At 37.6% G+C, this 12520-nt stretch overlaps 1 protein-coding gene across 3 annotated transcripts in view; it reads left to right on the top strand.

Annotated features, from left to right (window-relative positions):
* Positions 1-12520, top strand: part of LOC139750216 (probable cytochrome P450 CYP44) — a 122846-nt gene that overhangs the window by 106056 nt on the left and 4270 nt on the right. For all 3 annotated transcript variants that reach the window (XM_071664695.1, XM_071664694.1, XM_071664698.1), the window contains 2 exons: positions 5415-5493; positions 12295-12457. In XM_071664695.1, the coding sequence (XP_071520796.1) occupies positions 5415-5493; positions 12295-12457 (242 nt within the window). The remainder of the gene's footprint in view (positions 1-5414; positions 5494-12294; positions 12458-12520) is intronic.

Below are 12520 nucleotides of genomic sequence, written 5' to 3'. Positions count from 1 at the left end.
TGTATGGGGGGGGTTGGGCCATTTCTTTCGTCTGTTTCCTTGCGCTACCTCGCAAACGCGGGAGACAGCGACAAAGTATTAAAAAAAAAAAAAAAAATGACCTGCAATTTTTGGTAGTTTTCTATGGTTAATAGATTTCCTTAAAATCCTCAATATAAGTTTTCTTTTTTCTCAATAAGAATCTTGGGTAAAATGTTGTTTGAGGGCCATTAATTCTTGTAATCAAGAATTTAGATTATATGCTTGAAATATTTTTTTTTACTATTATCCTATTCATATCATAACTGTTGGTCTGAGAAAGCATTGTTAGATATTTCCCATTATTGATTGAAGTATAGAAGCCTTTCAGTATTTTACATTACTGTTTTATGAAAATGGTTTTCGACCAAAAAAACTAAACTATTAGGTACATTTTTTTTTATCGAGGATGTAAGGCATGTGTACGTGTAGGAAGAGAGGAAAGTGATTGGTTCTCAGTGAATGTAGGTTTGCGGCAGGGGTGTGTGATGTCTCCATGGTTGTTTAATTTGTTTATGGATGGGGTTGTTAGGGAGGTGAATGCAAGAGTTTTGGAAAGAGGGGCAAGTATGAAGTCTGTTGTGGATGAGAGAGCTTGGGAAGTGAGTCAGTTGTTGTTTGCTGATGATACAGCGCTGGTGGCTGATTCATGTGAGAAACTGCAGAAGCTGGTGACTGAGTTTGGTAAAGTGTGTGAAAGAAGAAAGTTAAGAGTAAATGTGAATAAGAGCAAAGTTATTAGGTACAGTAGGGTTGAGGGTCAAGTCAACTGGGAGGTAAGTTTGAATGGAGAAAAACTGGAGGAAGTAAAGTGTTTTAGATATCTGGGAGTGGATCTGGCAGCGGATGGAACCATGGAAGCGGAAGTGGATCATAGGGTGGGGGAGGGGGCGAAAATCCTGGGAGCCTTGAAGAATGTGTGGAAGTCGAGAACATTATCTCGGAAAGCAAAAATGGGTATGTTTGAAGGAATAGTGGTTCCAACAGTGTTGTATGGTTGCGAGGCGTGGGCTATGGATAGAGTTGTGCGCAGGAGGGTGGATGTGCTGGAAATGAGATGTTTGAGGACAATGTGTGGTGTGAGGTGGTTTGATCGAGTAAGTAACATAAGGGTAAGAGAGATGTGTGGAAATAAAAAGAGTGTGGTTGAGAGAGCAGAAGAGGGTGTTTTAAAATGGTTCGCGCACATGGAGAGAATGAGTGAGGAAAGATTGACCAAGAGGATATATGTGTCGGAGGTGGAGGGAACGAGGAGAAGTGGGAGACCAAATTGGAGGTGGAAAGATGGAGTGAAAAAGATTTTGTGTGATCGGGGCCTGAACATGCAGGAGGATGAAAGGAGGGCAAGGAATAAAGTGAATTGGATCGATGTGGTATACTGGGGTTGATGTGCTGTCAGTGGATTGAATCAGGGCATGTGAAGCGTCTGGGGTAAACCATGGAAAGCTGTGTAGGTATGTATATTTGCATTTGTGGACGTGTATGTATATACATGTGTATGGGGGTGGGTTGGGCCATATCTTTCGTCTGTTTCCTTGCGCTACCTTGCAAACGTGGGAGACAGCGAGAAAAAAAGAAAAAGAAAAAACATTTTTTCCCATTTTCTTCTGTTAATAGATTTTCTTGAAATCGTCTCTTATGTTCAATAAGAATCTGTGGTAAAACCATTGTTTGGGGTCATTAAGCCTCGTAATTAAGAATTTATATTACCTCATATTTGAAAGTCTTTTGATAGTAATATCGTATTTATTGGGTATCTCTCGTTGTGGGGAAGCATTATGATCATTATATTTATCGTAGCCTTTCATTGTTATATTTCAGTTTTAAAAGAAAACGTTTTTCTAGCAAAAAAATACCCTGAACTATCATTACCTGCAATTTTTGGTATTTTTCCTTGGTTGAGATTCCTTGAAAACCTCATTGAAGAATTTTAAATATTTCATATTTGAAAGTTTTTTATTTGACATCTGTCTGTTTGCCAAAGCATTATGAGATATTTCCTGTGATTATTTCAAATATAGAGGCCTTTCAGTGTGTTTTGGAAAAGAAGATTTTCAGTCAAAAAAATATGCTGAACTATTACTTGCAATGTTTGGTATTTTACTTGGGTTAATAGATTTCCTTGTAAACCACAGTAGAAGAACTATCTTTTATGCTCAGTAAGAATCCAATGTTGAAGTGTTGTTTGATGGCAATTGAATCTCATAATCATTTTGATTATTTCATTATTTTATGCGCAATAAGAATCAGGTAAAAATGTGTGAGGTCCATTAATTCTCATAATTAAGAATGTAAACTGTATGTTTGAAAGATATTTTGTATTAGTGTTATCCTATGTATATGATATCTTTTGGTCTGAGAAAGCATTGTTAGATATTTCTCATGATTAATTCAAGCACAGAAGCCTTTCAGTATATTTTATTGCAATTTTAAAAGAAAAAGATTTTCTTTGGATAATATACATCTTGAAAACCTCAGCATAAGAACTATCCTTCATGCTCACAAAGAATCTGGTGCTAAGATGTTGTTTCATGGCCACTGAGTCTTGTAATTAAGATTTTTGATTACTTTCAAGTTTGAAGGATATATTCTATTAGCAGCATCCTATTGGTGTTGGTGTAAGAAAGCATTATGAGATATTTCCCATAATCATTTCAAGTTTAGAAGCCTTTCAGTATGTTATATATCAGTTTTAAAAGAAATTTTTTGATCAAAAAAATATGCTGCATTTTTGGTATTTTTCTTTGGTTAATAGCTTTCCTTGTAAGCCATAGTATAAAAAATTACTTCATGCTAGGGGAATGTGGTGTTGAAATTTTCTTTGATGTCCATTAAGTCTTCTGATTAAGGATTTAGATTATTTTTTTTTTTTTTTTTTTTTTTTTTTTTTTTTTATATCTTGTTCTGGTTTCAGGGTACGAAGAAAAAAGGGACAAAGAAATAACCCCCCCATAAAAAATTTTTAAATAAAAACTAAAAGAAATTTAAATACCTAAATTTTTCCCCCCTCGGGAAATTTTTTGAGATATTTCTAATGATTACTGGAAGTAAAGAAGCCTTTCATTGTTATATTTTGGTTTTAAAAGAAAAAATTTTCTGGTATTTTTCTCAAGTAAATATACTTCCTTGAAAACCTCAGTATAAGAACTATTTTTTGAGCTAAATAAAAATCTGGAATAAGAATGTTTGAGGACCATTAATTTTCATTGTTAAGAATTTAAATTGCAGAAAATTTTTTTTATTACGGTTTTCCATGTATTATCAAGGGTTTGGAAAAAAACCCCTGTTAGAATTTTTTCCCCTTGATTAATTCAAGTATAGAAGGGGGATGCTATTTCATGTGTGGCAGGGTGGCGATGGGAATTGATGAAGGCAGTGAGTTTAAAAATTTGTACCTGTGTATGTATGATAGTCTGTGTATGTATATGTTAAAATGTATAGGTATGTATATTGCATGTTGGGATTTATGTATTAGTATATTGGGTTTTTACCCCTTTTTCTTTTTTGGACCCTTCACGGGGCATTAATATTTTAAAGAAAAAAAAAAAAAAGTTTTTAAAAAATTTATATTACAATTTTAAAAGAAAAAGGTTTTTCTGGCAAAAAAATTTTCCCGAATAATCATTACCTAATTTTTTGGTATTTTTCTTAGGTTAGTAGATTTCCTTGAAAACCTCAGTATAAGAATCATTTTTCATGCTCAGTAAGAATCTTGAGTAAAAGTAATGTTTGAGGGCCATTAAGTCTCGTAGGTAAGAATTTCAATTCTTTCATGTTATTAATTTTTTTTTATTACTAGCGTCCTATTTACATGATATCTGTTGGTGTGGCAAAGCTTTATGAGATATTTCCCATGATTATTTCATATGTAGAAGGTTTTCAATATGTTATATTTCAGTTTAAAAAGGATTTTTGGCCAAAAAAATGTGCTGCAATTCATGGTATTTTTCTGGGTTAATAATTTTTTTGAAGCCCCTGAGAAAACTATCTTTTATGCTTATTTGAATCTCGATTTAAATGTTGCGTGGCCATCAAGTCTCATGATTAATCATTCAAATTAATGTTTGAGATTTTTTAATAACCAGTACCATATTCTTTGGATTTCTCTCCATCTGGGGAAACATTATATTTCTTATGATCAACTCAAGTAAAGAAGCATTTGATTGTTATATTTCATTTTTAAAAGAAAAACTTTGTCTGGCAAAAAATACCCTGAATTATTCATTACCTGCAATTTTTTATATTTTTCTTAGGTAAATAGATTTTCTTGAAAACCTCAGTATAAGAATTATTTTTCATGCTCAGTAAGATTTTGGGGTAAAAATGTTGTTTGAGGGCCATTAATTCTTGTAACTAAGAATTTAAATCATTTGAGATTTTTTTCATTACTATTATCCTATTTATATGATATCTGTTGGTGTGAGAGAGCATTGTGAGATAGTTCCTATTTTTATTTCAAGTATAGAAGCCTTTCAATATATTATATTTGTTTTAAAAAAGATGGTTTTCAGCTGAAAAAATACACTAGACTATTTATTTCCTACATTTATATTCTTAGGCTAATAGCTTTCCTTGAAAACATCAGCATCAGAACTCTCTTTAATACTGAAATAGAAGCTTGTGTTAAAATGTTATTTGATGGCCATTAAGTCTTGTAGTTAAGAATTTATATTATTTCAAGTTTGAAAGATGACTTTGATTTCTAGTATTGTATTTCTTGGGTAGCTGTCGTTCTGGGGCAGGATTGCGAGATATTTCTCATGATCATTTTATGTATAGAAGCCTTTCAAAATGTTCCATTTCAGTTTAAAAAAAAAAATGTGTTTCTGGCAAAAAAAATTTCACCATTACCTGCATTTCAATATACTTCAGTTTTAAAAGAAAAAGATTTTCAGCCAGAAAACACACTGAACTATTATCTCCAAAGGAGTTTACAGTTCCCTGCAGCCTTTAACTGTAGGAACCTCTGGAAAGAAATCCTAGATGACATCAGGATTCCTTCAAAGTTTATAGAAATTCGTCCTGGTTATAAATACATTAGAATAATACCTTATTAAGAGAAGCTTGTTTGTGTTTACAGAAAATAGGGCTTTCTTACTTTCCTTGTTCGCTTGCTGACTCATGTTGTGATAAACTGTAGCAGCTTCTGATGAAGGATTTGTTGAATATAGCTTTCTCTGTATGCACCAGTAATACAGTAATTTTTCATAATTAGCTGTTTCTAGTTATGTAACCTGACTAAGGCATCCCACATTTCATACCAGTAAGTGACATTGAAACAGATAAAATATCTATTAGAAACACAAACTAAAAATGTTACTCCTTTATACTTCATGATCCAAATATATATGGAATGCTTAAAGTTTTATTTATCAACACATTCATCAAATTTTCAGGTTTTATCCTGTTGGTGAATCTGTCCAACGACTCCCTCAGAAGGATATGGTTCTTAGTGGCTATCATGTTCCTGCTGGTGTAAGTACAAAATAATTAAAATCAGTGCTGTATTGAAATATTTAGTATTATAAGATAGTATAAAAAAAAAAAAATCTCAAAACTGAATTCCTTCTTCCCTGAGTGAGTGATCTTTATTATAGCAGATAGTGAGTATTTATGAATATTAATCTCTATATTTTGCTCCGTGCTGTGTATGACACTTACAGAGATAGGCCATAAGTGCTCCATGTATCATATGATGCTTTTGACCCCTTACGTATCATTGAAAATTAATGCAAAGTGAAGGGGTTAATCTTGCAATGGACGCATGTAAGGACAGGGTTAAGTGGAGACTCTTTTGCCAAAGCCACCCCCTTGAGGGAAGTTCCCAGAGAGAATGGGCATCAGAAATATAGATAGATAGTGGTTAGTCTTTAAAACTATGCAGTTGATTTTAGTAGACTCTCCCCTATGTGGAAAAAAAAGTAAAACATTTTTCCTTACAGAACATATGTGAATGATTAAGAGGCTAATGTGAAGCACTGAACATATATATATATATATATATATATATTGGGAGGTGAGTTTGAATGGAGAAAAACTGGAGGAAGTGAAGTGTTTTAGATATCTGGGAGTGGACGAAAGAAATGGCCCAACCCCCCCCATACACATGTATATACATACGTCCACACACGCAAATATACATACCTACACAGCTTTCCATGGTTTACCCCAGACGCTTCACATGCCTTGATTCAATCCACTGACAGCACGTCAACCCCAATATACCACATCGCTCCAATTCACTCTATTCCTTGCCCTCCTTTCACCCTCCTGCATGTTCAGGCCCCGATCACACAAAATCTTTTTCACTCCTTTCCACCTCCAATTTGGTCTCCCTCTTCTCCTTGCTCCCTCCACCTCCGACACATATATCCTCTTGGTCAATCTTTCCTCACTCATCCTCTCCATGTGCCCAAACCACTTCAAAACACCCTCTTCTGCTCTCTCAACCACACTCTTTTTATTTCCACACATCTCTCTTACCCTTACGTTACTCACTCGATCAAACCACCTCACACCACACATTGTCCTCAAACATCTCATTTCCAGCACATCCATCCTCCTGCGCACAACTCTATCCATAGCCCACGCCTCGCAACCATACAACATTGTTGGAACCACTATTCCTTCAAACATACCCATTTTTGCTTTCCGAGATAATGTTCTCGACCTCCACACATTCTTCAAGGCCCCAAGAATTTTCGCCCCCTCCCCCACCCTATGATCCACTTCCGCTTCCATGGTTCCATCCGCTGCCAGATCCACTCCCAGATATCTAAAACACTTCACTTCCTCCAGTTTTTCTCCATTCAAACTCACCTCCCAATTAACTTGACCCTCAACCCTACTATACCTAATAACCTTGCTCTTATTCACATTTACTCTTAACTTTCTTCTTCCACACACTTTACCAAACTCAGTCACCAGCTTCTGCAGTTTCTCACATGAATCAGCCACCAGCGCTGTATCATCAGCGAACAACAACTGACTCACTTCCCAAGCTCTCTCATCCCCAACAGACTTCATACGTGCCCCTCTTTCCAAAACTCTTGCATTTACCTCCCTAACAACCCCATCCATAAACAAATTAAACAACCATGGAGACATCACACACCCCTGCCGCAAACCTACATTCACTGAGAACCAATCACTTTCCTCTCTTCCTACACGTACACATGCCTTACATCCTCGATAAAAACTTTTCACTGCTTCTAACAACTTTCCTCCCACACCATATATTCTTAATACCTTCCACAGAGCATCTCTATCAACTCTATCATAAGCCTTCTCCAGATCCATAAATGCTACATACAAATCCATTTGCTTTTCTAAGTATTTCTCACATACATTCTTCAAAGCAAACACCTGATCCACACATCCTCTACCACTTCTGAAACCACACTGCTCTTCCCCAATCTGATGCTCTGTACATGCCTTCACCCTCTCAATCAATACCCTCCCATATAATTTACCAGGAATACTCAACAAACTTATACCTCTGTAATTTGAGCACTCACTCTTATCCCCTTTGCCTTTGTACAATGGCACTATGCATGCATTCCGCCAATCCTCAGGCACCTCACCATGAATCATACATACATTAAATAACCTTACCAACCAGTCAACAATACAGTCACCCCCCTTTTTTAATAAATTCCACTGCAATACCATCCAAACCTGCTGCCTTGCCGGCTTTCATCTTCCACAAAGCTTTCACTACCTCTTCTCTGTTTACCAAATCATTTTCCCTAACCCTCTCACTTTGCACACCACCTCGACCAAAACACCCTATATCTGCCACTCTATCATCAAACACATTCAACAAACCTTCAAAATACTCACTCCACCTCCTTCTCACATCACCACTACTTGTTATCACCTCCCCATTTGCGCCCTTCACTGAAGTTCCCATTTGCTCCCTTGTCTTACGCACTTTATTTACCTCCTTCCAGAACATCTTTTTATTCTCCCTAAAATTTAATGATACTCTCTCACCCCAACTCTCATTTGCCCTTTTTTTTCACCTCTTGCACCTTTCTCTTGACCTCCTGTCTCTCTTTTATACATCTCCCACTCAATTGCATTTTTTCCCTGCAAAAATCGTCCAAATGCCTCTCTCTTCTCTTTCACTAATACTCTTACTTCTTCATCCCACCACTCACTACCCTTTCTAATCGACCCACCTCCCACTCTTCTCATGCCACAAGCATCTTTTGCGCAATCCATCACTGATTCCCTAAATACATCCCATTCCTCCCCCACTCCCCTTACTTCCATTGTTCTCACCTCTTTCCATTCTGCACTCAGTCTCTCCTGGTACATATATATATATATATATATATATATATATATATATATATATATATATATATATATATATATATATATATATATATATGGAAATGGTGAAGAGCTTGTAGATTTATGTGCTGAAAAAGGACTGGTGATTGGGAATACCTGGTTTAAAAAGCGAGATATACATAAGAATACGTATGTAAGTAGGAGAGATGGCTAGAGAGCGTTATTGGATTACGTGTTAATTGACAGGCGCGCGAAAGAGAGACTTTTGGATGTTAATGTGCTGAGAGGTGCAACTGGAAGGATGTCTGATCATTATCTTGTGGAGGCGAAGGTGAAGTTTTGTATGGGTTTTCAGAATAGAAGAGAGAATGTTGGGGTGAAGAGGGTGGTGAGAGTAAGTGAGCTTGGGAAGGAGACTTGTGTGAGGAAGTACCAGGAGAGACTGAGTACAGAATGGAAAAAGGTGAGAACAAAGGAGGTAAGGGGAGTGGGGAGGAATGGGATGTATTTAGGGAAGCAGTGATGGCTTGCGCAAAAGATGCTTGTGGCATGAGAAGCGTGGGAGATGGGTTGATTAGAAAGGGTAGTGAGTGGTGGGATGAAGAAGTGAGACTATTAGTGAAAGGGAAGAGAGAGGCATTTGGACGATTTTTGCAGGGAAAAAATGCAAATGAGTGGGAGATGTATAAAAGAAAGAGGCAGGAGGTCAAGAGAAAGGTGCAAGAGGTGAAAAAGAGGGCAAATGAGAGTTGGGGTGTGAGAGTATCATTAAATTTTAGGGAGAATAAAAAGATGTTCTGGAAGGAGGTAAATAAAGTGCGTAAGACAAGGGAGGAAATGGGAACTTCAGTGAAAGGGGCTAATGGGGAGGTGATAACAAGTAGTGGTGATGTGAGAAGGAGATGGAGTGAGTATTTTGAAGGTTTGTTGAATGTGTTTGATGATAGAGTGGCAGATATAGGGTGTTTTGGTCGAGGTGGTGTGCAAAGTGAGAGGGTTAGGGAAAATGATTTGGTAAACAGAGAAGAGGTAGTAAAAGCTTTGCGGAAGATGAAAGCCGGCAAGGCAGCAGGTTTGGATGGTATTGCAGTGGAATTTATTAAAAAAGGGGGGTGACTGTATTGTTGACTGGTTGGTAAGGTTATTTAATGTATGTATGATTCATGGTGAGGTGCCTGAGGATTGGCGGAATGCGTGCATAGTGCCATTGTACAAAGGCAAAGGGGATAACAGTGAGTGCTCAAATTACAGAGGTATAAGTTTGTTGAGTATTCCTGGTAAATTATATGGGAGGGTATTGATTGAGAGGGTGAAGGCATGTACAGAGCATCAGATTGGGGAAGAGCAGTGTGGTTTCAGAAGTGGTAGAGGATGTGTGGATCAGGTGTTTGCTTTGACGAATGTATGTGAGAAATACTTAGAAAAGCAAATGGATTTGTATGTAGCATTTATGGATCTGGAGAAGACTTAGATAGAGTTGATAGAGATGCTCTGTGGAAGGTACTAAGAATATATGGTGTGGGAGGCAAGTTGTTAGAAGTAGTGAAAAGTTTTTATCGAGGATGTAAGGCATGTGTACGTGTAGGAAGAGAGGAAAGTGATTGGTTCTCAGTGAATGTAGGTTTGTGGCAGGGGTGTGTGATGTCTCCATGGTTGTTTAATTTGTTTATGGATGGGGTTGTTAGGGAGGTGAATGCAAGAGTTTTGGAAAGAGGGGCAAGTATGAAGTCTGTTGGGGATGAGAGAGCTTGGGAAGTGAGTCAGTTGTTGTTCGCTGATGATACAGCACTGGTGGCTGATTCATGTGAGAAACTGCAGAAGCTGGTGACTGAGTTTGGTAAAGTGTGTGAAAGAAGAAAGTTAAGAGCAAATGTGAATAAGAGCAAGGTTATTAGGTACAGTAGGGTTGAGGGTCAAGTCAATTGGGAGGTAAGTTTGAGTGGAGAAAAACTGGAGGAAGTAAAGTGTTTTAGATATCTGGGAATGGGTCTGTCAGCGGATGGAACCATGGAAGCGGAAGTGAATCATAGGGTGGGGGCGAAAATCCTGGGAGCCTTGAAGAATGTGTGGAAGTCGAGAACATTATCTCGGAAAGCAAAAATGGGTATGTTTGAAGGAATAGTGGTTCCAACAATGTTGTATGGTTGCAAGGCATGGGCTATGGATAGAGTTGTGCGCAGGAGGGTGGATGTGCTGGAAATGAGATGTTTGAGGACAGTATGTGGTGTGAAGTGGTTTGATCAAGTAATTAATGTCAGGGTAAGAGAGATGTGTGGAAGTAAAAAGAGCGTGGTTGAGAAAGCAGAAGAGGGTGTTTTGAAATGGTTTGGGCACATGGAGAGAATGAGTGAGGAAAGATTGACCAAGAGGATATATGTGTCGGAGGTAGGGGGAATGAGGAGAAGTGGGAGACCAAATTGGAGGTGGAAAGAAGGAATGAAAAAGATTTTGAGTGATCGGGGCCTGAACATTCAGGGGGGTGAAAGGCGGACAAGGAATAGAGTGAATTGGATTGATGTGGTATACCGGGGTCGACGTGATGTCAGTGGATTGAATCAGGGCATGTAAAGCGTCTGGGGTAAACCATGGAAAGTTCTGTGGGGCCTGGATGTGGAAAGGGAGCTGTGGTTTCGGGCATTATTGCATAACAGCCAGAGACTGAGTGTGAACAAATGTGGCCTTTGTTGTCTTTTCCTAGCACTATCTCGCACACATGAGGGGGGAGGGGGATGTTATTCAATGTGTGGCGAGGTGGCGATGGGAATGAATAAAGGCAGACAGTGTGAATGGTGTGCATGTGTATATATGTATGTGTCTGTGTGTGTATATATATGTGTACATTGAGATGTATGGGTATGTATATTTGTGTGTGTGGACATGTATGTATATACATGTGTATGGGGGTGGGTTGGGCCATTTCTTTCGTCTGTTTCCCTACGCTACCTCGCAAACGCGGGAGACAGCGACAAAGCAAAATAAAATAAATAAATAAATATATATATATGTTTTCAAACTTCACCATTTCCCACGTTAGCAAGGTAGCGTTAAGAACAGAGGACTGGGCCTCTGAGGGAATATCCTCACCTGGCCTCGTTCTCTGTTCCTTCTTTTGGAAAATTAAAAAAAAAAAAAAACGAGTGGGGAGGATTTCCAGCCCCCCGCTCCCTCCCCTTTTAGTCGCCTTCTACGACACGCAGGGAATACGTGGGAAGTATTCTTTCTCCCCTATCCCTAGGGATATATATATATATATATATATATATATATATATATATATATATATATATATTTATGTATTTATTTATTTTGCTTTGTCGCTGTCTCCCGCATTTGCGAGGTAGCGCAAGGAAACAGACGAAAGAAATGGCCCAACCCACCCCCATACACATGTATATACATACACGTCCACACACGCAAATATACATACCTATCCATCTCAATGTACACATATATTATACACACACACATATACATATATACACATGTACATAATTCATACTGTCTGCCTTTATTTATTCCCATTGCCACCTCGCCACACATGGAATAACATCCCCCTCCCCCCTCAAGTGTGCGAGGTAGCACTAGGAAAAGACAACAAAGGCCCCATTCGTTCACATTCAGTCTCTAGCCTGTTATATTGAAGTGTTTTTCACAAAATTGTGGTGTTTTATTCATACCTATAAGAGAAAAAATATGTGAATTTGATGATTAAAAAGGTATATATTTTTTGTCTAACATGCTTTCTAAAGAGGAAAGTTAAGTGTGACATATAAAAACCTCATTTTCTTTTTATGTGTTTAGAAAAGTAATAAAAATTTTCATAACAGTACTTTAATTTTTAGTGGCAAAATAGAATTAATAGGGTATACCCATGAAATCATAATGAACATCTAAAAGGTTATAAGATTTACTTACAATGTAATCTTGGATAAAAAACAAAAGCACTGGCCTGTATCATACCTATTTGCATTTCAGACTTATCTTGACTTAAATGCATATATCTGGTTGCGCAGCGACTCCTACTTCAAAGACCCAGACTCATTCCTTCCTGAGCGTTGGCTGCGACATTCATCTAAAAGGACCATCACCTACCGATATATCCTCAACCCATTCAGCATTGGCACTCGGATGTGTGCAGGTTTGATTTTTCTTTTTTTCACTACTTTACATAAGTATATGACTGAGATCATTACTTTGTTGT

The sequence above is a fragment of the Panulirus ornatus genome, chromosome 9, assembly GCF_036320965.1.
Source record: "Panulirus ornatus isolate Po-2019 chromosome 9, ASM3632096v1, whole genome shotgun sequence".
Lineage (NCBI taxonomy): Eukaryota > Metazoa > Arthropoda > Malacostraca > Decapoda > Palinuridae > Panulirus > Panulirus ornatus.
The sequence above is the reverse complement of the archived record's forward strand: the minus strand, read 5'-3'. Positions and strand labels throughout refer to the sequence as shown.